This window comes from Coregonus lavaretus, assembly GCF_964263955.1.
Source record: "Coregonus lavaretus genome assembly, chromosome: 28".
Classification (NCBI taxonomy): Eukaryota; Metazoa; Chordata; class Actinopteri; order Salmoniformes; family Salmonidae; genus Coregonus; species Coregonus lavaretus.
The window spans coordinates 33,694,819-33,722,041 of record NC_140015.1 but is presented as its reverse complement, the minus strand read 5'-3'; the positions used below and the strand labels follow the sequence as shown (position 1 = coordinate 33,722,041).

The 27,223-nt window shown below is 43.4% G+C and overlaps 1 protein-coding gene across 1 annotated transcript in view; it reads right to left on the bottom strand.

Annotated features, from left to right (window-relative positions):
- Positions 1-24,873, bottom strand: part of abca3b (ATP-binding cassette, sub-family A (ABC1), member 3b) — a 69,552-nt gene extending 44,679 nt beyond the window's left edge. Inside the window, exons 1-7 of the mRNA XM_084146303.1 lie at positions 24,647-24,873; positions 20,690-20,784; positions 16,283-16,544; positions 13,393-13,520; positions 3,239-3,404; positions 360-619; positions 163-279 (exon numbers count right to left, since the gene is read on the bottom strand). Of these exons, the coding sequence (XP_084002429.1) occupies positions 163-279; positions 360-619; positions 3,239-3,404; positions 13,393-13,520; positions 16,283-16,544; positions 20,690-20,743 (987 nt within the window). The 5' untranslated portion in view covers positions 20,744-20,784; positions 24,647-24,873. The remainder of the gene's footprint in view (positions 1-162; positions 280-359; positions 620-3,238; positions 3,405-13,392; positions 13,521-16,282; positions 16,545-20,689; positions 20,785-24,646) is intronic.
- Between the last annotated feature and the right edge of the window lie 2,350 nt (positions 24,874-27,223).

Genomic DNA, 27,223 nt, shown 5'->3' with positions numbered 1-27,223 from the left:
AGACATTCTCTTGATTGACGTGACCTCGTTAGTCAAGAGGTGAACAGTTGAAAAAACAATTGACAATTTAGAATCATGCCCCTTCTCTAAGCAATAGAAAGAAAAAAACTAGTGAAGTGTTTTTGTTTTGTAACATAACAGTTATGTAAAGTGTAAACTCACCTTGATGCAGAAGAGCAGCGTGACGAAGAACATGGAGATGGAGAGGAAGAGGAAGAACATGAGGAACCAGGCCATCCAGTGCAGCCAGTTACTGAGGCCCATCATCCGCATGTACTCCTGTAGAGAGTGAGTAGAGTGAGATTAACAGTTTGCTTGATTGACAGACAGGTAATCCACCACCTCACCCCTTCACCCACCTTGAGCTTCCTCTCCTTCTCCTGCACCACGGCCCTCACGATGTTCAGGGAGGTGTAGGTGAGGCTGAGCACCAGGAGGAGGGGCAGCTGGTTCTGGATGGCCAGTATGAACACGTCGTAGATGAACGGTGGGAAGGGGAACCGGCGGAGGACCACCCGGGTGCGGGAGAGGAGCCAGGCTGCTCCCGTGCTGTTATAGGAACGCATGATGGCCCGGTTGACCGCATGCTGCACCGCCAGGAAGCCCTCGCGGAAGTAACCTACGGAGAGGAGCCAGGTTATGTTAGAATAACTGCGTCTCAATTCTAACAATGTGGGCCCTTGTGCATTCCTCCCTATGGATCAGTGCAAGCATGGGCTGGAGCCTAGGGAGTTTCTTTCATCAGTCTCCTGACAATGTTGTCAAACACAAGTCATGATGACACTGACAAGCCATGACGACACGGACACAAGTCATGACGACACGGACACAAGTCATGGCGACACGGACACAAGTCATGGCGACACGGACACAAGTCATGGCGACACGGACACAAGTCATGACGACACTGACAAGCCATGACGACACGGACACAAGTCATGACGACACGGACACAAGTCATGACGACACTGACAAGCCATGACGACACGGACACAAGTCATGGCGACACGGACACAAGTCATGATGACACGGACACAAGTTTTTCCTGACCACGTGACTTGACCTGGCAAAACTCGGAGCCCTAGTTAGAGCCTATCCCTAGGGCCTATTGTTTTTCCTGTTCATGTCATATTTTGGTGGGAAAAAACATCTGGTTCTAAGTATGACACTCTTCCATTACCATGGAGATAAACAGGAAATTATGACTCATTATCTGACCTTTTTACCAGATCATTCCTTCACCCCACCAAAAGTTCATATTAACATATGCTGATCTGAAAATGATGACAACAGCTATTCACTGAACAATCTGAACTGATGAAGGGATAACTGGCATTAAGAGGCAGGAGCTAGGCCTCAGTAATGATGAACCCTTTTTAAATTGTATCTATATTTAAAAATCATGTATTCTGACTGAAACTCTTTGTGGTAATTATCATGTAGACTGGAATGGTGTCCTCTAGGCGAGCCTTGGGCCATGTTCATTAAGCACACACAAAAAAAAGATTTAAAAAAAGATAAAAACACTGAAACACCAATAAGAATGGAACATTTTCATAAACGTTTTCCATTTTGTGCTTTAATGAACATGACCCTGATATCTCCCATTAGAGACACATTAACACAGCCACTTAATTTTAGATCAAAGGTCTGGCTCAGTAGAGGACACCAGAACGCCATCTCTCCTGTTCTCATCCCTCGTTAATCATCTCTTCCTCTTCCGGGAGTCAGAATATGGACATAGCTTCAAAGAGGAAGGAGGAAGGGCATCAAAAGGCCAGGATCAAAGATGGAGGACCTGGAGCCATGAGCAGAGAGATGGGGCAAATCTCAAATGGCATCCTATTCTCTATATAATACACTACTTGTTATGCAACCACCACCATTGTTTCTGGAAAAGATCTAAAAACAAATACCTGAGCCATCACTATCACCATTTATCAGAGAGAACTAAGTGCATCCATGTGGATGGACAAAAAAAACTAACATCTAGTTTCCTGATGATAAAGGCAAAGCTGTGAAAAATACAGTTTGGGTCAGAAAGGTAGTGTGACAAGGGGGTATCACTAGATTACAGGGCTCAGCCAAACCCTGTGGCCCTGTGACACAAAGCCAGGGTTGCCATGGGAACAAGGAGGGAGCAGGGAGGAAAGGTTATCTTTCAAGGGGCTGTACAAATAGCTAAAGCTCTCCCATCGAGTGGGTGATCTGTGAACACAAGAGATAATGACAGTGCACCTGACTGCGGCAGTTGGTTAAACCCACCTGTGTAGGAGTACAGAATTTGACATTTTATATAGTATATGCCACTTAGGAGACACTTTTATGCAAAGTAGAGTTGCGTTTAATAAAAAAATAAAAAAAGTGTTTGTCATGCTTCAGACAGCTACTGTCTCTCCACACACACAAACTCATTCCTCTCGTATCTGGCTCTGATCCACTGTTCCCGAAGGAGCCTGCAGAAACAGTTGGTGTTGTTTACTATATTTACTGTGTTTATGCTTGAAAAGATTCACTGTCAATAATGTCTCATTAACCAACATGGATGACAGATCAGGGTGGTGTTCATTAGGGCACACAACTGAAAATGTTTTGCAATGGAAAACAAAAAGGAGAATTTCTTATTGGACCAGTCCAGATAGTTCCTCCCTGTTTCAGTCCGTTTGGTGCCTAATGAACACAAGTTCTCATCCAGTGAATGTATAATGCAGTACTTATCTTTTAAATATTATAAATATTATATTGCTCCTCTGCCCTGTCAAATAATCAGGATTGCCAAGTCAAAATATTTTTGCTACAGAAATGATTGGAATGGACAATCACCCATAAACATATGTTGACACACTTCTCTCCAATTCCCTCTGACTCGCTCTGAATTTATCACTCTCATTCCACGTCTTCTTCCCTCCCTCCCTCCCTCCATCCCCACCCTTGTCTTTCAACACTTTCCCTCACTATCTCTCTCTCTTCGCTCTGTCTGTCTTATCAGTAATCCGTCTTAACATGCACACAGGCAATATGAACAGACAAACACAAACGTATAAATCCTGAGACTGTGTGTGTGTGTGTGTGTGTATTTTTATCCTTGTGGGTACCGGAAATCCCTGAAAGTCCCGACAAGGATAGTAAAACAAGGAAAATTATCCATCTTGGGGACATTTCCCACTTCCCCACGAGTACAAAGGCCATGTTAAACTTAGGGGATAGGTTTAGGGTTACAATTAGGGTTAGGGCTCACCGGGCGTGCCCCCCTGGAGGTCGTACTGCTCCCTAGGACCGGGAAGTTGGAAGAGGGGGAACAGGTTAAGGGTGTGCCAGTCAAAGTCATTGTTGATGTTTAGCTCAGACTTCTCCTTGGCCGGGGCATTACGGGGACTAAAGGTGAACCGCAGGTGGTAGCTGACCTGTAGGGTATAAGAGGAGGAGGAGAGGAAGAGAGGGAGGGAGGGAGAGTAAAAAAGAGAAAGACATTATGAACAACTGGTAGAGTATATTTTCTTTTTGTAGATGTGAAAGGTCAGTTGATGTACACTACCGTTCAAAAGTTTGGGGTCAATTAGAAATGTCCTTGTTTTACATGAAAACATACATGAAATGAGTTTGAATAGGAAATAATGATTTTTAATAGAAATAATAATGGTCCTTCAAACTTTGCTTTCGTCAAAGAATCCTCCATTTGCAGCAATTACAGCCTTGTAGACCTTTGGCATTCTAGTTGTCAATTTGTTGAGGTAATCTGAAGAGATTTCCCCCCATGCTTCCTGAAGCACCTCCCACAAGTTGGATTGGCTTGATGGGCACTTCTTACATACCATACGGTCAAGCTGCACCCACAACAGCTCAATAGGGTTGAGATCCGGTAACTGTGCTGGCCACTCCATTATAGAAAGAACAACAGCTGACTGCTTCTTCCCTAAATAGTTCTTGCATAGTTTGGAGCTGTGCTTTAGGTCATTGTCTTGTTGTAGGAGGAAATTGGCTCCAATCAAGCGCCATCCACAGGGTATTGCATGTCGTTGCAAAATGGAGTGATAGCCTTCCTTCTTCAAGATCCCTTTTACCCTGTACAAATCTCCCACTTTACCACCACCAAAGCACCCCCAGACCATCACATTGCCTCCACCATGCTTGACAGATGGCATCAAGCACTCCTCCAGCATCTTTTCATTTGGTCTGCGTCTCACAAATATTGTTTTTTGTGATCCGAACACCTCAAACTTCGATTTGTCTGTCCATAACACTTTTTTCCCCCCAATCTTCCTCTGTCCAGTGTCTGTGTTCTTTTGCCCATCTTAATCTTTTATTTTTATTGGCCAGTCTGAGATATGGCTTTTTCTTTGCAAATCTGCCTAGAAGGTCAGCATCCCAAAGTCGCCTCTTCACTGTCGGCGTTGAGACTGGCGTTTTTGCGGGTACTATTTAATGAAGCTGCCAGTTGAGGACCTGTGAGGCATCTGTTTCTCAAACTAGACATTCTAATGCAGGGGTGTCAAACTCATTTTAGCTCAGGGGCCACATGGAGGAAAATCTATTCCCAAGTGGGCCGGACCGGAAAAAATCATGGTATATATAACTTAAAAACAACAACTTCAGATTGTTTTCTTTGTTTTAATACGATCAACATACAACATAAAGCTGGAGCCTGAGGACAGTGTGTCCAAAATAGTACAAGCACAACATCACTATTAATCATAAAACACGTCAAGTTTATTTGAAAATTCTAAAGAAAAAGAACACACAAACACACAATGCCTCAGTGATTAACAGAACTGTTTCACAGATCTATATCAGGGTGTCATTTCTCAGGCAGAAATGTAGATAAAAATAATGAAATCCTGTTCCCCAAACAAGTGCAAGAACCACAGAGTCAAGAATAGGTTAAATATACAAATAAAATAATATCAATTAAAAACAATAGCACATCAACATAAAAACATATAAACATAAAGCTGGAGCCTGAGGACAGTGTCCAAAAGCACAAGATCACTATTAATCATAAAACACCTCAAGTTATTTGAAAGTTCTGAGGACAAAGAACACACAAACACACAATGCCTCAGTGATTAACATAACTTTTTCACAGATCACAGAACTATATCAGGGTGTCATTTCTCAGGCAGAAATGTAGATACAAATAATGAAATCCTGTTCCCCAAACAAGTGCAAGAACCACAGAGTCAAGAATAGGTTAAATATACAAATAAAATAAAAACAATTAAAAACAATAGCACATCAACATAAAAACATATAAACATAAAGCTGGAGCCTGAGGACAGTGTCCAAAAGCACAACATCACTATTAATCATAAAACACCTCAAGTTATTTGAAAGTTCTGAGGACAAAGAACACACAAACACACAATGCCTCAGTGATTCACAGAAGTATATCACAGAACTATATCAGGGTGTCATTTCTCAGGCAGAAATGTAGATAAAAATAATGAAATCCTGTTCCCCAAACAAGTGCAAGAACCAGAGTCAAGAATAGGTTAAATATACAAATAAAATCAATTAAAAACAATAGCACATCAACATAAAAACATATAAACATAAATCTGAAAGCGTTGCTCAAACTCCCGTAACAGTCCCGTTATTTTATCTTTGAACCGCTTCATGTCTGCCACATGTTGGGTCGCGCACACATTTTTCAGACAGGGGAAGTGAGCTGCATCACCACCGGCAAGTTGCGTCTCCCACAATGACAGCTTCAACTTGAAAGAACGTATACTGTCATAATACTGCGTGACAACTTTGTTGCGCCCTTGCAGCTGTTTGTTCAAGTTATTCAGGTGCTCTGTAACATCCACCATAAATGCAAGGTCCTGCATCCATTCTGCGGAATGAAATTCTAACACTGGTTTGCCCTTTTCTTCCATGAACTGTTCAATTTCTTCTCGTAAATCAAAGAAACGCCTCAGCACAGCACCTCGGCTTAACCATCTTACCTTAGTGTGGTATGGCAGGCCATAGATGTGGTCTTTCTCTCTGAGAAGGCTGTCAAACTGACGGTGATTCAGGCTTCTGGATCGGATGAAATTAACAGTTTGGATGACCACCTTCATGACGTTATCCATCTTTAATGACTTGCAACACAAAGCCTCCTGGTGCAAAATACAGTGAAAAGTCAAAAAATCATGTCCTCCATTTGCAGATTGCACTTTCTCTCTGAACTTTGTCACAACGCCTGCTTTTTTCCCGATCATTGAGGGCTATACCATCTGTAGCCAGGCTGACAGCGCGGGACCAGTCCACTCAGACCCTGTCCAGCGCGCCGACGAGTGCGGTAAAAATATCAGCTGCTGTCGTTGTATCTGTCATCGGCACCAACTCCACGAACTCCTCGGTGACGGTCAATGTGTCATCAACTCCGCGGATTGAAAATGGCCAGTTGTGCAACATCTGTAATGTCCGTGCTTTCATCAATTGCAACCGAAAACGCAATAAATGACTTTACTTTTTGCTTCAACTGGCTGTCCAAATCCACTGAAAGATCGGAAATCCTGTCTGCAACTGTGTTTCTTGTCAGGCTGATATTTGCAAAAGCCTGCCGCTTTTCAGGGCACACAATCTCCGCTGCCTTCATCATGCATGTTTTTACAAATTCACCCTCACTAAATGGTTTTGAAGCCACTGCGATTTCATTAGCAATGAGGTAGCTAGCTTTCACTGCAGCGTCACTGATGTCTCGGCTGTGAGTAAACACAGACTGCTGTTTCTTCAGACCCGCCAACAGTTCATTCACCTTCTCTCATCTCCGCTGTCCTTGAAAGTTGTCATATTTGTCGGCATGAAGACTCACATAGTGGCGACGAAGGTTATATTCTTTCAGCACTGCAACATGCTCTGAACACACCAAACATACAGCTTTCCCATTCAATTCCGTGAAGAAATAGGATGACCATTTTTCTTGGAACACTCTGCACTCTGCGTCCACTTTTCTCTTTTTTGACAGAGACATATTGGGGCAATGAGGGTGCCAAAGCACATAATGTTAAAAGTAGAAGCCGTAATAAATATCGCGGGCAAAACAAAGTAGCTCATTGGCTGCACGTGCTTGACCTACTTGCTCTGCCCCGGTATAAACAGTTTGCTTGCTTAACACAATTGCTATTGCGCCATCCAGTGGACGCAATTGGAACAGCAGTTTATTTTATTGAAAAATTGCAGCGCATTTTTATACTTTACAAAATTATTATTTTTTTACTCCCACTCCTCTTTCGATTCTGGTTAGAGCCATTTTGCGCTGTTCTGTGAAGGGAGTAGTACACAGCGTTGTACGAGATCTTCAGTTTCTTGGTAATTTCTCGCATGGAATAGCCTTAATTTCTCAGAACAAGAATAGACTGACGAGTTTCAGAAGAAAGTTCTTTGTTTTTGGCCATTTTGATCCTGTAATCGAACCCATAATTGCTGATGCTCCAGATACTCAGCTAGTCTCAAGAAGGCCAGTTTTATTGCTTCTTTAATCAGCACAACAGTTTTCAGCTGTGCTAACATAATTGCAAAAGGGTTTTCTAATGATCAATTAGCCTTTTAAAATGATAAACTTGGATTAGCAAACACAACGTGCCATTGGAACACAGGACTGATGGTTGCTGATAATGGGCCTCTGTAGATATTCCATTAAAAATCATCAGTTTCCAGCTACAATAGCCATTCACAACATTAACAATGTCTACACTGTATTTCTGATCAATTTGATGTTATTTTAATGGACAAAAAAATTGCTTTTCTTTCGAAAACAAGGACATTTCTAAGTGACCCCAAACTTTTGAACGGTAGTGTATATTGATCCACCACCATCTACCTCTCTGCCCACCCCACACCTAAGCACCACCACATTCCACTATGACACAGACAGACAGACACACCCTCTCTCTGTACTCGACAGACAGACAGACAGACAGACAGACAGACAGACAGACAGACAGACAGACAGACAGACAGACAGACAGACAGACAGACAGACAGACAGACAGACAGACAGACAGACAGACAGACAGACAGACAGACAGACAGACAGACAGACAGACAGACAGACAGACAGACAGACAGACAGACAGACAGACAGACAGGACAGACAGGACAGACAGGACAGACAGGACAGACAGGACAGACAGGACAGACAGGACAGACAGGACAGACAGGACAGACAGACAGACAGACAGACAGACAGACAGACAGACAGACAGACGCTGGGCCTGAGATCATCAAGCTATCAGCTCAGTCTGCTCATGACTGACTGACCACAGGTCTCGCTAAAAGACAGATGAAAAGAGGCAGAGAGAGAGGGAGAATGAGAGAGAGAAAAGAAGACAAGACACACTGCAATTAATCTCCCAACGGGCCCTGGTCTAAAGTAGTGCACTATATAGGGAATAGGGTGCCATTTTGGGACACAACCAAGCTCTCCATCCACCCCTCAGAGCGGGCTGTGAGTGAGCCTCTCTCAGGTTAAACATGGTCCATCCACCCCTCAGAGCGGGCTGTGAGTGAGCCTCTCTCAGGTTAAACATGGTCCAGCTTCATAAACCTGTCAGTCAGACTAACTGCTTCAGATAAGCAATAGAGTGTGATTGGTCTGCACTCAAAAAGACGTTGCATAAAGCTTACTTCATTTTTCTATTTTTGTTTTTACTGCATCAGGATAGCATACACAGAGCGTTTTACTCATCAACCGAACTTTTGGGAGAGCGCGATAGACTTACTGTTTCAGACAGACACCATCCTCCCTATGCAGATTTAACAGTATCAACCCAGCCAGGGAATTCTGTTGCCTCTTTTTCCTGATTTCCTTCCAGCAGGACATTCCTGCTGCACAGGTTAAAAATACACTGTGGAACTTTAGCTTTTGGTGCACCTAAATGGGTGTGGCGAGGTCTGCCGCTTTCTGTCCAATGAGGTCATTTCTGTAGAATATTTCTGTCTCTATAGGGGACCCCTTTTGGCTCAAGAGCACCCCCAGAGGCAAAACTTCTGTATAGCCTCTTCAACCAGGAGGAAATACTAAGTGTGGTTAAATGTTAGCACGTCAAGGACTTGGCTGGACTGCAGGTGACTCCAGGATTAAAGTATTTGAATGACTGGCAATAATACTGTCAGTGAGAACCAGATGCTTTCATTTGTAAACAAAGAGCTGATTCAGGGTTCAAGATTCAAGTAGGGTAACCACATGTACCGGATTGTGCGGGACAGTCCCGCATTTTGGCCCTTCGTCCCGCAACCAAACAATCATGTCCCGCATTTTATCAACAAATTAAAACCCCACTAATTTAGGAAAAAGGTACATTTGTCGCGTATTTCGGTCAGACTTCCTATTCATTTGATGAGAATTGACATTCCAACCTGTCTCTTTTGCAGTCACGTTGCACTTATGACAAGATAAATATCAAGGATGTGGGGCCGGTGATGTTAAACTATTCTCCAATCGTTGTTGAGATCTGATATTCTGCACAGCGCAAGAAGAGAAGTAGGCCAATGTCATATCATCACCCAATCACATTTGTCAAATCCTTTCAGGCTAAATTCCAGCTAAACTTGGAGAGGATCGTTAACTACTTACAAAAAGTGTGCGTGCGTCTAACGAAGAGCTACAAAAGTAAGTAAATAGCCATATTAGACTGAAAGATATAAGGTCATTTTGTCAAACTTGTGAGGCTCTTCATGCTCATTAGTTGCTCAACGTATTTGCTACTACTTCACTCAATCCCATTTTAAAAGTCTCTCCTCCTAACTGTTTTACATTTCCTGAGACCAACCTGAAATGTTTCCTTGACTATATATTCCCAGATTTCCATAAAACTGCCACGCAAGTGGTCTCTCGTTTATGCATCACAACATTTTGCTTGAGGAAAAACAGTAGGCAAGGTACACTTCAATTAGCTCGCTCGGTGCAGCAGTAGGGAGATTTGTGTGCGTGTAACTTGGGAAAAACTATTCAAGTGTAGGCTACACTGTCCCACGAATGTCCCGCAAAATCATACCGTTGTCCCGCATTTGGGCATTTTAAATGTGGTCACCCTAGGTTCAAGTACAGTGAAGCTGTCCAGCCAGTGTGACTGGTCACTAACATACTGTAATAAATGCATGTGTTCCCTGTCTATCAACCCCACATCCACGTGGTTCAGAGGGTAGGTCTTCCCCCTCTATCCAGCAAGGACAGGATTCAGATAAGAGACTTTCCCAATTCCCCCAAATACGCTCACTGCCATGAATCTCCTCCACCCCATCCCCTCTACCTTCTTGCCCGTTTCCTCACCCCTTCCCTTCCCAGTCTTGAAGCCTGCATATCTCCTTCATCAATGATGAATGAACAAACTAAGACACAGTTTATTGGTTTGTTAGGAAACGGGCAGGCATACAGTGCAAAATGTAGGGCTGTCCCAGACTAAAAAACATCTTAGTCGACCGAAAGTAGTCTGTTCTTTTGACCAATCGATTGTATTTTTCTATATATAGACACACCGTATGTGTTTGAATAAAATCAACTATATACAGTCGTGGTCAAAAGTTTTGAGAATGACACAAGTATTGGTCTTCACAAAGTTCGCTGCTTCAGTGTTTTTAGATATTTTTGTCAGATGTTACTATGGTATACTGAAGTATTATTACAAGTATTCCATAAGTGTCAAAGGCTTTTATTGACCATTACATTAAGTTTATGCAAAGAGTTCATATTTGCAGTGTTGACCCTTCTTTTTCAAGACCTCTGCAATCCGCCCTGGCATGCTGTCAATTAACTTCTAGGCCACATTCTGACTGATGGCAGCCCATTCTTGCATAATCAATGCTTGGAGTTTGTGGGTTTTTGTTTGTCCACCCACCTCTTGAGGATTGACCACAAGTTCTCAATGGGATTAAGGTCTGGGGAGTTTCCTGGCCATAGACCCAAAATGTCAATGTTTTGTTCCCCGAGCCAGTTAGTCATCACTTTTGCCTTATGGCAAGGTGCTCCATCATGCTGGAAAAGACATTGTTCGTCACCAAACTGTTCTTGGATGGTTGGGAGAAGTTGCTCTCGGAGGATGTGTTGGTACCATTCTTTATTCATGGCTGTGTTCTTAGGCAAAATTATGAGTGAGCCCACTCCCTTGGCTGAGAAGCAACCCCACACATGAATGGTCTCAGGATGCTTTACTGTTGGCATGACACAGGACTGATGGTAGCGCTCACCTTGTCTTCTCCGGACAAGCTTTTTTCCGGATGCCCTAAACAATCAGAAAGGGGATTCATCAGAGAAAATGACTTTACCCCAGTCTTCAGCAGTTCAATCCCTGTACCTTTTGCAGAATATCAGTCTGTCCCTGATGTTTTTCCTGGAGAGAAGTGGCTTCCTCGCTGCCCTTCTTGACACCAGGCCATCCTCCAAAAGTCTTTGCCTCACTGTGCGTGCGATGCACTCACACCTGCCTGCTGCCATTCCTGAGCAAGCTCTGCACTGGTGGTGCCCCGATCCCACAGCTGAATCAACTTTAGGAGAAGGTCCTGGCGCTTGCTGGAATTTCTTGGGCGCCCTGAAGCCTTCTTCACAACAATTGAACCTCTCTCCTTGAAGTTCTTGATGATCCGATAAATGGTTGATTTAGGTGCAATCTTACTAGCAGCAATATCCTTGCCTGTGAAGCCCTTTTTGTGCAAAGCAATGATGATGGCACGTGTTTCCTTTCAGGTAACCATGGTTAACAGAGGAATAACAATGATTTTAAGCACCACCCTTCCAGTCTGTTATTCTAACTCAATCAGCATGACAGAGTGATCTCCAGCCTTGTCCTCGTCAACACTCTCACCTGTGTTAACGAGAGAATCACTGACATGATGTCAGCTGGTCCTTTTGTGGCAGGGCTGAAATGCAGTGGAAATGTTTTTTTGGGATTAAGTTCATTTTCATGGCAAAGAGGGACTTTGCAATTAATTGCAATTAATCTGATCACTCTTCATAACATTCTGGAGTATATGCAAATTGCCATCATAAAAACTGAGGAAGCAGACTTTGTGAAAATGTATATTTGTGTCATTCTCAAAACTTTTGACCACGACTGTACATTGAGCTTGTCTGATGCTTTAAGCACACTTTGATGAAATAAGACACAACTTACTCAAGAGGGAGCAAGACATCAAGATAAAAAAGAAGAAAAAAAACGTAACCTGACCATCCTCCTCCCACTACTGCTGGCTTTCGCAGATTCTGCCCTTACTCTCCTGAAGTTTCCGGTAATAGTCTACACAAGGAATTGGTAACCTTTCTCATGTGGAATGACAATTTATCTTACTATTTCTACCAATCTGCATGCCAGTTATGGTTTACAACTATTAACTTGGGACTGGCCCGAAGCTAGCAAACTTGCAATTTTGTATAAAATCTTCTGGGCCCTCAGAGTTTCCTGCCCCAGGGAGCTCGGGACAGACACAGCTGTAGGCTATTTGCAGGCTATTTGCGCAAGGGATAAGAAGTAACCAGGTAAGCCTATTTTATGACATTTCCACTGGATCAGAACATTACATTTTTCCCTTTCACACAGTGATTATTGAAAGGGATAGAGCTGGAACAATTTTTCAAATACATCGAGGAACTATTTTCATTCTCAATGGATGTAGAAATTGACTTTGTTCGCTTGCTGTTTGAGGTGAAGTAAACATAACTTTGAGTGTTAAGCCAATCAGAAATAATATCAGATCCCCAAATGAGCACATTTGTCTGCCTACACTTGCGCGCAGGCCAGGTAGCCTATAGTCCTACTTCTATGCGTAATCAGGTGCGCGTCCTTACTCCACATTGACTGGAGAGCTCCAAACAAAAGACAATGACTAAATTGACAAAACTCATAAATAGAATGAAATAAACCAAAACTTGTAGCATAGGTTGTGTGCTCTGCAAACTCCGACAATGAGAATGGTAATAGACTGGAATAATTATATATTGAATCCATTAACATAAATTACTGTAACCAAACAAACATTGTAGATTAGAAATTTTAGGAATTAACGGTAAATGTACTACTGGTGATATATGTAATGGGGGCTTGATAGACACTAACAATCAAAGGCAAACAATTCACACAATGAAGTTATGAAACAATGAATGTGCACAAATTGGAGGGAGAGAGCACATTCTGGAGAGAGACGTGCATTGTGCATCTTAGCGACACTCCCCTTCTTCTTGGACTGCGCCATTCCCGCGGCCTCCGCAATGGACTAGTCTCTGCCTCCGCAATGGATTATTTCACTGAGATGGGCGCGAATAAGACAGGTGCCTCATGTGCCATAAGAAATATATATAATTTATATTTGCTACAGCTCAACAAAAAAAAAAATCGACCAAATAATCGACCAGTCGACTAATTGGGGTCAGCCGTAAGTGCAATACAAACTATATGAATACACTGTTAAACCAACCTGTTGGGGCAGAGACTCGTCATCGTGAGTAAAGGAGTGCTCAAACACCACAGCAGCCAGAACCTTCCGAGACAGAGGGTCCTTCCTCACAAAGTCCTCAAACTGCTCCTCCGTCTCAAACCCACGCACTGTTGGGGCAAACAGAGAGAGAGATTAGTTGAAGTGAGAAATTCCCATGACATGTCTACCCACACCGGACTCTCCCTTTAACCTTGTGAATTCTACCAGTTGACATCGAGAGAGAGAGAGACACACACACACACTCTGTACTACCCTGATATGAAAGCCAGCTGAACACACAACAGGCTGATATAACAGTGGTATGATATAGACACAGTGAAGTGTTGAAATAAGCCTCAATTTCACCCCCGTGTTCCAGTTATGGAAAACAAACAATATCACATCTTCAGCTCAAACAATCTTTTCCATTTATTTATAAATTTGTCTACCTATCCCATAGATTTCAACTTACTCTGTTTACCTTATCTTGAGCATTGATATTCAGGCCCACACGCACATACAAGCGCTCTCATTTTAAAACAGTTCAATGAAAGCTGCTGCCAAACCACACCAGTGTAAACAAGCACTCTATGGGAGCAGCTCAGCCTAGATGCACTTCCATTGTGTGTGTGTGTTGATGTGTCCTGCGGGACCAGACGGGGTGAGCTCCTCTCCGTCTCCCCCGCCTCCCCATCTGACAGTGAAGAGATTGGCAGGGCTGGCCCTTACATGTTGCCTGAGGACTCAGGAAACGTTTCTGGAAGAACCAGAATTCTCAGGTCAGCTGAGGCAGTTATGTGAGCCTACAATAACACCAGGGCAGTGGTACACGCTATACTAGCACAACAACATTCAGCCATATTTCATAGATGAGCCTACAGGTAACAGGAAACACCAACATAAAGTGTCTTAATAGGGTGTTGGGCCACCACGAGCCAGAACAGCTTCAATGTGCCTTGGCATCCATTCTACAAGTGTCTGGAACTCTATTAGAGGGATGCGACACCATTCTTCCACAAGAAATTCCATCATTTGTAGTTTTGTTGATGGTGGTGGAAAACACTGTCTCAAGCGCTGATCCAGAATCTCCCATAAGTGTTCTATTGGGTTGAGATCTGGTGACTGAGACGGCCATGGCATATGGTTTACATCGTTTTCATGCTCATCAAACCATTCAGTGACCACTCGTGCCCTGTGGATGGGGGCATTGTCATCCTATGGAGGCATAGCCATGCTATCCAAAATAACGGCTACAGAGCCCACTATAACAGGCTACAGGCCTACTATAACAGGTTACAGGCCCACTATAACAGGTTACAGGACCACTATAACAGGTTACAGGCCCACTATAACAGGTTACAGGACCACTATAACAGGTTACAGGCCCACTATAACAGGTTACAGGCCCACTATAACAGGTTACAGGACCACTATAACAGGTTACAGGCCCACTATAACAGGTTACAGGACCACTATAACAGGTTACAGGACCACTATAACAGGTTACAGGCCCACTATAACAGGCTACAGGCCCACTATAACAGGCTACAGGCCCACTATAACAGGCTACAGAGCCCACTATAACAGGCTACAGGCCCTACTATAACAGGCTACAGGCCCACTATAACAGGCTACAGGCCCACTATAACAGGCTACAGGTCCACTATAACAGGCTACAGGCCCACTATAACTGGCTACAGGCCCACTATAACAGGCTACAGGCCCACTATAACAGGCTACAGGCCCCACTATAACAGGCTACAGGCCCTACTATAACAGGCTACAGGCCCCACTATAACAAAATTTGTAGATTCCTATTGAATAGATCAGCCTACAACAGTACAACAACATACAAGGCAGTGACACAGGCTTAACTATAACATAGTAGATTCCTATTGAATAGATTTGCCTTTACAGTATCAAAGCTGTGCCACTGGTCACAGAAACTTCCACCCATAATGCCTAGCATAGAGTGTAATTGGCAAAATGTATGCCACAGGAAGAGATCATTGACCTACAGTGGCACTGGGACAAAAGTGTGATTCAATCTAGTAATTCAATGAATGGCAATGTGGGCTTTGCTTTGCAGGGAAAATGGGGTCATTACAGTAACAGTATTGTATGTGACGGGCTTTCTTTAACACTATAGCCAATGATCTTTACAGGTCCATGCTTATAGAATCTCACAAATCTGCACTTAAGTGATAATAAAATGATTGTCCTGATGTTGTGTATGGCCATACAACCTTCCTCTGAACAGCTAAGGGGTCATCTTTCACAGGTCAGGATGCAGTAACAAGCTTTCACGCACACACAGGCAAGCTGTAAGTAACCCCAAATGAAATTGAACTCAACAAAGGCAATAATGTTCTCTGTTCGAGACAATGACACACTGACTACACCTGGGCAATCCAAACTAAACTGTGACATTTGCATTAGGGTTTGCATTACATTTTCCATCAATTTTTGTATCCATTATAAGATACAACTCCATGCAGGACAGTGACCAGCACAGAGATTAGGTCCCAGTCACCTCACAGCAGAACACAGACACAGGCTGGACAGACAGACGGAGCCTCTGATCCAAACCGCTACAAAGACTTGGTAGACCAGTCCCATCTTCTCTCTATGAGATGGCCTCTCACTGTAGGATGCACTTAAACTGGCAGAAATGAGCTTGTTTTCATGATAAGACAGTATTGTTTTTTCCAGCAGAGGATCATCTTGTGTTCTGAGGTTTTAGTCATACTCAACATCATCATCATCAATCATCATCAGATCATCAGAACCATATGGCTACAACCATGGTTAAAAGCTCCACTCTGCCACGTCCTCGTCACCATTCTATTTCTAGGCTCTCCACAGCCCTCACACTCTCTCCTTTACTCACCTGAACTGATGGCGGGGCCTAGGCTGCGCTGCACGTCCTCCGCCACCCGCCGCACCACACTGGCGTTGCCCGGCACGTAGGCCAACTGGTAGTGATGGTAGAACTGGTCCAGCGGGTTGGGCAGGCCATCCACAGAGAAGCTCTGGTAGAGGGTGGCGTTGGGGTAGTCCTTGAAGGGCACGCGCTGACGCAGTACAATGAGGATGCCCGCGAAGAGCAGGGGCAGGGCGATCTCCACGAGAGTCACCAGGATCTGACGCTTCTGTAGGGGGGAGAGAACAACTACAGTGGTAGAGGAACATTGGCAAAGGTTTTAGAAAGAGAGAAGAGAGGGAGAGCGAGAGAGCAAGCGAAAGAGAGCGCAAGAGAGAGAGAGAGCGAGAATGCGAGAGCAAATGAGAGAGAGAGAGAGAGAGCGAGCGAGAGAGATGAGTGAGCTGTAAATGACAGAACATTCGTCATCTAAATCAAACGCTTGGACTCAGTAGACAGTAAATCACAGTGATTACTATGGCATAGGAATTTTCTCAATGACCTCCTCTGACACACCGGAGGTGGCTCAGACTGAAAAAGCCAATCCATTTGAAGTACTGTAATGTACATTCCCATAGCTTCAGAAAACAATGGGGGATTTAACAATGTTGGATGAAATGTCCAAGCTGCCATTTGACCAGATGAGTCGAGACATCAATTATTTGAATGCTCATAGGAGAGATATGGTGCATTTCACAAGTTCCTCTGCTCATAAGATATGTGAACGCCACCCCTTGTACAGTGACTGGAGAAAGCAACAGCTTGGACAGTGTTCAGTAATCACAGTGGAGCTGCTCTCATCTCACTCTCACAGGTCAGGGCTGAACCTAAACAGACATTTCTGAGAAATTGCCATACAGAGTGTACAGTAGAGAAAAACAGTATCCAAGAGACAGTTTCATGGGGCCACTGAGTCCCCTTGGTGATGGTACTGGGGTCACAGGACTAAGATCGAATCCTACTACGCCGGCTCTGACGCTCCTCGGATGTGGCAGGGATTGCAAACTATCATGGATTACAAAGGGAAACCCAGCCGCGAGCTTCCCAGTAACGTCAGAAAGAAAAAGGAGCTGATCGTGGACTAAAAGGAAACAGAGGGCCGAGCACTCCCCCATCCACATCAACATGGCCGTTGTGGAGCAGGTCGAGAAAATGACTAAAATGTAATGTAAATGAGAACTTCAAGTTCCTCTGTGTCCACATTACTGAGGAATTTTCAGGGTCCACACACACCCACACAGTCGTGAAGAAGGCACGACAACGCTTCTTCCCCCGCATAAGGCTGAAAAGATTTGGTATGGGCCCTCAGATCCTCAAAAAGTTCTACAGCTGCACCATTGAGAGTATCTTGACTTGCTGCATCACCGCTTGGTATGGTAACTGCTCGGCATCCGACCTCAAGGCGCTACAGAGGGTAGCGCGTACGGCCCAGTACATCACTGGGGCCGAGCTCCCTGCCATCCAGGACCTCTATACCAAGCGGTGTCAAAGACTCCAACCACCCAAGTCATGCACTGTTCACTCTGCTACCGCATGGCAAGTGGTACAGAAGTCTGGAAAGAACAGGACCCTGAACAGCTTCTACCCCCAAGCCATAAGACTGCTAAATAGTTAACCAATTGCTACCCGGACTATCTGCATTGACCCTTTATGCACTGACTAATCGCATATGTTGCTGCTACTGTTAATTATCTATCCTGTTGCCTAGTAACGTTATTCCTAGTTATATGTACATACAGTATCTACCTCAATTACCTCGTAATCCTGCACGTCGACCCGGTACTAGTACCCTGTGTAAATAGCCAAGTTATCGTTAATCATAGTGTATTTATTCCTTGTGATATTATTTTTCCATAAATGTTCTATTTTTTCTCCTCTCTGAATTGTTGGGAAGGGCCTGTAAGTAAGTATTTCACTGTTAGTCTACATCTGATGTTTACAAAAAAATTGACAAATAAAATGTGATATGAACTCTGGTCCACAGGGATCACTGCACAACCAGTTGAACAAGATACGAGCTATACAGCCTGCTACAGTACAGCTAGCGTCTAATGTCTAGGTCTGGGTTGTGTACATTCAGGAGTAAACAGAAAAAACCAGATTGAAACAGGAAAGGACTACCTGAACTGGTCCAGTAAGAAGAGTTTGTTTTCCGTTGCACAATATTTTGAACACAACCCTGGCGAAACATGAAGGGGAAACAAACCATCTACTGATACAAGGAAGACCATGTGTAATCTCAGAACACCTACAGTGTGATACACATACAGTATACGGTCTAAAAGAGAAATCCAAAATAATGGAAGGTTAAACGTTTCTGAAAATAAATAACATCCCCATGCGCTTTATAGTGAGGGATCAATACCCAAAACAAACAAGATCAAACCTAGATTGAATTCTAGGCCATATAGAAATTCTTCTTAAATGTCATCTATGATTGAATTCAAATGGATTTACCCCTACCAATTTATTTATTTTTGGATGCGAAAAGAACATGAGCAAACTTTCAAGCAATGTATCCATTTATACTCTTACATCATAGACTTCCAAACTTGTGCTAATATAGAATCAGTTTTGCCTTTTAGATAAAAATGAATACTATTACCTGGACAGGGTTTTACCTGATCCTAGATCAGCACTCTCCTACTACTCCACCTACTCTTAGATTGTTTTTCAATACAGACTGACGCTCACAGATCAGTTCTCTCTGGGTCAATCTCTGGTTGCCTGGTATAAACCTCACATGCACTCTGCAGTGTCTCTGTGATGGGGCCAAGATAGACACACTCTTCCTGCCTGGGCTCAATGGAGTCTCCTAGCAACCACAACTGGAGCAGCAGGAGTGTGGGTTAAGGGTAAAGCAACAATCTTAAAGAGAGGCGTAAAGCAGAAAATGGAAGCAGCTACACACACACTAACACAAGGAACTGTGGTGCGATGTTGTTGTGTGTGTGTGTGTGTGCGCGTGTGTGCGTGCTTCGTTGTGCAACCACCCTCCCAGATTTGTGAAGGGGTTTGACTAAGTCTTCGTATACTAACCCCAATCTCGCCCCTTACCCCAAACAGGCTTTGTATACTAACCCCAATCTCGCCCCTTAACCTAAACAGGCTTCGTATACTAACCCAAATCTCGCCCCTTAACCTAAACAGGCTTCGTATACTAACCCCAATCTCGCCCCTTAACCTAAACAGGCTTTGTATACTAACCCCAATCTCGCCCCTTAACCTAAACAGGCTTCGTATACTAACCCCAATCTCGCCCCTTACCCCTAACAGGCTTCGTATACTAACCCCAATCTCGCCCCTTAACCTAAACAGGCTTCGTATACTAACCCAAATCTCGCCCCTTAACCTAAACAGGCTTCGTATACTAACCCCAATCTCGCCCCTTAACCTAAACAGGCTTCGTATACTAACCCCAATCTCGCCCCTTAACCTAAACAGGCTTCATATACTAACCCCAATCTCGCCCCTTACCCCTAACAGGCTTCGTATACTAACCCCAATCTCGCCCCTTACCCCTAACAGGCTTCGTATACTAACCCCAATCTCGCCCCTTAACCTAAACAGGCTTCGTATACTAACCCCAATCTCGCCCCTTAACCTAAACCGGGTTCGTATCCAAATCCCAACCCTACCCTACACATACACTGATACATCACACTCTTTCCCTTCTTTGAGCACACCCCTCTCTTTATTCATGTTTCTGTTTAGTCTGATGTTCTGACTACTGTTCTGTTGTTTTTCTTTTCATTTCTATAATTGTAAAGCTACTTTGGGTCCTTGAAAAGCACCATATAAGTCCCATGTATTATTATTATTAACAATAATTATAATAGTACTGTACACATTTCACTCTCTGCAAAGTACAACTCACAATAAAGTTATAGATCGTATTCAGATGGATAACTGTAGCATCCCCCTAAACATTTATATTCATATCCCCTACACCCCCCACCTGCTGAAGGTGGTTCTCCATACACCACTCACCTGCTGAAGTTAGTTCTCCATACACCCCCCACCTGCTGAAGGTAGTTCTCCATACACCACTCACCTAATGAAGGTAGTTCTCCATACACCTCTCACCTGCTGAAGGTAGTTCTCCATACACCACTCACCTAATGAAGGTAGTTCTCCATACACCACTCACCTAATGAAGGTAGTTTTCCATACACCACTCACCTAATGAAGGTAGTTCTCCATACACCACCCACCTGCTGAAGTCAGTTCTCCCTACACCACCCACCTGCTGAAGGTAGTTCTCCCTACACCACCCACCTGCTGAAGTCAGTTCTCCCTACACCACCCACCTGCTGAAGTCAGTTCTCCCTACACCACCCACCTGCTGAAGTCAGTTCTCCCTACACCACCCACCTGCTGAAGGTAGTTCTTCCACAGGAGTAATCCAAACTGGCGTGCTATCGCCATTTAGAGAGGAGACTGGAGACTGACCAGAACTACGGCAGGACCTGGACAGACAAAAAGAGAAATGTTCAGTTACTACATTTATCTGGTTCTGAACTATGCCTATTGATGCATTTGGTGTGTTTAGGGACATTTGATACTACATTTATCTGGTTCTGAACTATGCCTATTGATGCATTTGGTGTGTTTAGGGACATTTGATAGTGCCTGTACTTGAGCTATCCTACCAAACACAGTAGGTCCACAGAGGCTTTTCACCTCCAGATAACCATCATTTCACAATACAAACAAAGAAAATCAAACAAGCAAAAAAGAAAGAACTGAAACTGGTTGTTGGCTAGTTTCCCAGCTGGGTATTTGTATAGACTGTACATGTCAAACACAATCAGAAAACCTAATTCCGGGTTCTACAAAAGGAATTTGAAGTGGGGGAAGAGAAACACCATGTCTGAGTCTGACAACTGGGGAATGACACCACTGAGCTCAATGGAGGACATGGAGAAACATGTGGGATGGAGCCAAACAAGGGAAGAGAGGGTGAGAAGAAAACAATACTAAGCTATAAGTATACTGTTGATAATCGCTCACCAAAGCAGTTGAACCTAGTTTGTTTAGTGAGTGTTGACAGGACATGCTTGTTTAAATGTTTTTGGACTGCCTCCACAGAGTAGGCCTATGACAGGCAGACAGACAGGAAAAAGGTTATAATAGACCAATTTGATAATTGGGCCGAATTAGACGTGTTCAGACGTGTTCAGACGACCGTTAAGAAGAAGAAAAACCCCACACACCATATCACACCCGTCTAAAATAACCTGTCTTTATCCCTTCGACGGGGCTGTAGTGGAGCGGGTCGAGAGCTTCAAGTTCCTCCGTGTCCAAATCTCTAAGGAATTAACATTGTGCACACACAGCAACACAGTCGTGAAGAAGGCACAACAACGCCACTTCCCCCTCAGGAGGCTGAAAAGATTTGGCATGGGCCCTCAGATCCATAAAAAGTTATACAGCTGCACCATTGAGAGCATCTTGACTGGCTGCATCACTGCTTGGCATCCGACCGCAAGGTGCTACAGAGGATAGTGTGGACGGCCTAGTACATCATTGGGGCCAAGCTCCCTGCCATCCAGAACCTCTATACCAGGCGGTGTCAGAGGAAGGCCCTGGAAATTGTCAAAGACCCCAGCCACCCAAGCCATAGACTTCACTCTGCTACCGCACGGCAAGCAGTATTGGAGCGCCAAGTCTGTGACCAAAAGGCTCCTGAACAGATTCTACCCACAAGCCATAAGACTGCTGAACAGTCAGTCAAATGGCTACCCGGACTATTTGCATTGACCCTGTTTTGCACGGACTCCCTTGCAGTGACTCTATGCACACTCAAACACACACACGCTGCTGCTACTCAGTTTATTATCTATCCTGACTGCCTAGTCACTTTTACCCCTACCCACATGTACATACGGTATTACCTCAATTACCTCAACTACCTCGTAACCCTGCACATTGACTCAGTACCAGTACTCCTTGTATATATCCTCATTGTTATTTATTGTGTTACCATTTTTTTTTTGCTGCTAATTCTCTTACATTTTAACTCTGCATTGTTGGGAAAGGGCTCGTAAGTAAGCATTTCAGGGTAAAGTCTACACCTGTTGTATTCGGCACGTGACAAATAACATTTGATTGGATTTCATTCTGGTGTTTGGCCGTCCTTAGCTATTATACCGTTTTCATACTATCGTGACCTGAACCGCACTGTTCTGGCAACTACACTATACATACAAAAGTATGTAGACATCCCTTCAAATTAGTGGATTTGGCTATTTTAGTCACACCCGTTGCTGACAGGTGTATAAAATCGAGCACACCACCATGCAATCTCCATAGACAAACATTGGCAGTAGAATGGCCTTACTGAAGAGCTCATTGACTTTCAACGTTGCACCATCATAGGATGCCACCTTTCCAACAAGTCAGTTCGTCAAATTTCTGCACTGCTAGAGCTGCCCAGGTCAACTGTACGTGCTGTTATTGTGAAGTGGAAACCTCTAGGAGCAACAACGGCTCAGCCACGAAGTGGTAGGCCACACAAGCTCACAGAACGGGACCGCCAAGTGCTGAAGCGCTAAAAAATTGCCTGTCCTCGGTTGCAACACTCACTACCGAGTTCCAAACGTCAGCACAAGAACTGTTCGTCAGGAGCTTCATGAAATGTGTTTCCATGGCCAAGCAGCCGCACACAAGCTTAAGATCACCATGTGCAATGGCAAGCGTCGACTGGAGTGGTGTAAAGCTCATCGCCATTGGACTCTGGAGCAGTGGAAATGTGTTTTTTGGAGTGATGAATCACGCTTCACCATCTGGCAGTCCGACAGACAAATCTGGTTTTGGCAGATGCCAGGAGAACGCTACCTGCCCCAATGCATAGAACTTGACCCCATCGAACACCTTTGGGATGAATTGGAACGCCGACTGCGAGCCAGGCCTAATCACCCAACATCAGTGCCCGACCTCACTAATGCTCTTGTGACTGAATGAAAGCAAGTCCCCGCAGCAATGTTCCAACATCTAGTGGAAAGCCTTCCCAGAAGAGTGGAGGCTGTTATAGCAGCAAAGGGGGGACCAACTCCATATTAATGCCCATGATTTTGGAATGAGATGTTCGACGAGCAGGTGTCCACATACTTCTGGTCATGTAGTGTATGTTTGATGCAGAACTGGGCCAGTGCAGTACAGCTCGGCTCAGCCCGGCTCAGCCCGGCTGCACTCGAGGGGTGTAAAAAGGTTATTATCCAGTTGTGAGCCATACTCTTTCCTGTCATTCTACTTCAATGGCCCCGACACTGTGTTTCAACAGCCTTGGAGAGCAACAATAAACTGTCTGCTGCGGACAGATGACAACCGCCAACCGCCTGTCATATCATTCACCACCACCAAGACCTATATCACCACTACATTCACTGTGTGTGAAGGCAAGGCAGGTCATTTCCTTTTGAAATATAAGGCATCTTTATCCTCAGTTGCTATAAATCCGATAACGTCTTTCTGTTTAGACAAAGGGCCTGCTGTTGTGACTGGCCTCAAAGAAATAGGGTCCCTCTGTGAAAGGGTAGTTATAAACAAGAATCAACCTTTGTGCTTCTTGCCAATGGTCAGTGTGTCTGCTTGTGTCACATGCGGAGGGTCACACCAGAATACTACTACTACTACTAATAATAATAATAATAATAATAATTGTTAACTGGGTGAGGAAGGTAGGGAATAAAACTGTCTCAGAGGCAGTGTCTTCATGCTAAAGTGCATGTGCTGTAGAGCTAATTAAAGACGAATGTACGATAGAAAAAGCAGTGTCATTAATCTCAAAGATGAATGCATCTCTTTCATGACCTAATATTAGGCCCAAATTCATTTAATCAACAAATACTCTGTCTAAGGACTAGAATTAAGCTATTAATGTTTTATTTTAAATCATTGTATAGGGGATAGATAAAGGGCATTAACTACATGCATTTACAAATGCAATGCTGATGCAGTTAGATTATATACGATTTGTCGTTTATGTGAAATTTGAACGTCAGTTGCTGACTAAACTAAGCTAAACATCCAAGTGATGATGTTGGTCTTGATATGAACATCATAGATGTAACGCAAATAATACGTCTGTATTTTTCATAGATATTACGCCCTCCTGTCTTCACGGTTATTGGTCCAACCGAATTATTTGGCCTAAATGACAGGACAAACGACCCCCAATCCCTAATACTGACGAAGCAGGTCCAAAACAAATAATTCCCTAAAATAACGTTTGCTTTCTGATATTTCATTTATTTCAGTCTCAGAACAACTATTAAATACAGTTTTATGAAACCTAATTGAATAATTCCAAATGCAAGGCAACCTTACCTTATAAAAGCAAGGTTCGGTATGTGAACTTCATGGGCTGTCCTTAGTCGGCGTATAAAATTCCTCCTTTATTAAAACGATGGCTTCACATTTCCTCTCCGTTTACTTTTGCCTAAACACCCGAAGTTACATTCGTTAGCCTGTGGATGTGTTGTTGACAGCCCTGTGTATTTTTGCTCAGTAAATGCCAGTTACTGAAGTGATGACATTGCACCAGACACCGTTCAAGGCCGAATTCATTGTGCAAATGCAGATACAATCGTCAACAGATGCAATCACGTGACCTGATCCTGTCAACCATCACGTGACCTCGCACCAGCCGTGTGCGGGTTTTGTCTGGGTCCTCCATCCGGAAGTCCCAAAGATCCTGAATAACGTTAACCGTTTTGGCCGCCTGTTCCCTTTTCTTTCCAAATACAGAAGTCATTTGGGTACATTAAACATGTATGGCTCTGGGTATTCTGTAGATAGGGTGCTTTCGTATAATCAATTAAACTTGTGACAATTGCATTGTCCAATAACTCTATAAACAACAATACTTGAATTCTACCAGTATGTGATAATATTATTTCAGGAGAAAGAAACCATTTGTCATTAGTGCAACTCTCTGCACATAATTTCGTGTGCATACATACTGTATGTTCACGTGCAAGTACTCTCCTGGTGGTTGTACTGCTCCCCTGCAGGGCAGTTGGAAGAGGTGGAGGGTGTGGCAGTCAAAGTTGATATTTACATTTTTTACATTTTAGTCATTTAGTAGACGCTCTTATCCAGAGCGACTTACAGTTAGTGAGTGCATAAATTATTTTATTTTTTTTATACTGGAATCGAACCCACAACCCTGCCGTTGCAAATGCCATGCTCTACCAACTGAGCTACATCCATATTCAACTCAGAAGACACACAGGCAGACTTGCAGATGTTTGTTTTAATAGAAATTGATACATGGTGCACAGAAATATCTTCACACAAGTCACTTGACGGTACAATGTAGAAAAAACAAGTCAAAAGTCAACCTTTATGTAGAAAAAGGCAGTTTACTTGTCCTTTTTGGAATGAAACCAAAACAAAACATCCAATTTCAAGTAAAAGGCATGTTGTCACAGTTCTTTATTTTCCCCCTATACATTTACATATGTACATAACAGACAAGGGATATAAAACAGTCTGATCTAAGAGTTAAAACATTTACAGTCAGTCACAATAATTTGTGCACAATGGTTCCCTCTGAAATGGCACCCTATTCCCTATATAGCGCACTACTTTTGACCAGAGACCAACCAGAGAGGTCAAAAGAAGTGCACTACATATGGAATAGGGTGCCATTTCAGACAGACACAAAGGACTCCTCTGTGTCCTGAACTAGGCATACAGTACTTATCTACAATACATCAAGTAATCATTTGCCTTGTAGTGTCTTTACTTCCATTTCTCCAAAAGGAGGCAATGCAACTCCACTTACACCATCTGAATAACACTAGTAGTTGATTGTTCAAGCGTAGAAAATGTTACTGTGAAAAACAAAAACACTTCTCATTCAGCAGAAGTGCTAGACTTCATTCAAGATGAACCCATTGGGAGAAGCGAGTGCTAGACTTCATTCAAGATGAACCCATTGGGAGAAGCGAGTGCTAGACTTCATTCAAGATGAACCCATTGGGAAAGACGGTGGGCAAAACGAAGACTTGCTTTGACAAAACTTGTTAGATGTTCTGTACTTCAAATTTCATGTCGCTCTGTGCACCTCTTAGTTACTAAACTGTGACCCCATTGGTCAATGTTCATGGCTCTAAATGTTCGGATGACATCACTGATGATTCACCCATAGAAATAAAATCTATATAAATCTATTATATTTCTACGGCATCAACTTTAGTGGTTTCTAACAGACAGATGAAATCATGTGCTCTCACCAATGGAATTAGCTGTTATGGGGTCAAAGGTTAGGAGTGGTGGGGATGACTGAAATATTCTCCTTTTACAAAATGTTATGCTGTTTTCAAATGAAACAATACCTTGCTCTTGTTAAAGCTTGTAGAATTGATTTGTTTCTATATTATAGGTTATCTCCTGTGCTCCAACTCTAAACAGTAACAGGGTACAGTAGATGCAGCACAAACCGCATATTGTATTGGTAATGTCTCAGTACATACAAAACTGTAGCTAATAATGTATTTCCGTACACTTGAATTACTATCATATCAGTCTTCACAGGTAAAAGCTATTTACCCACCAATAGTCACCTCAATTAAGTTTTAAAGTACCTTTGGCATGTGAACAGACAAATGACAAAAATGGATCAGAGAAAATTCATACAATCAAAATAAGGCTTTAGACTTCACAATCGTAGATATCTAAAGAACAGATTGAACCTGGAATCCAAACTGAATATGGCTTTGTTTCACTACTCTGTTTGGACCCCAGGCTAGTACAGAGTAGCCAAATCCTGACCATTCTGTACAGGCAGTGCATATCAGAATCTCTTCGCTGGTATAAACGGTGATTCATGAAACTCCCAACATTAGGAGAGTTGCAGAGAGCAAAACAAAACTGTTGCATTGATTAATAATTGTAATC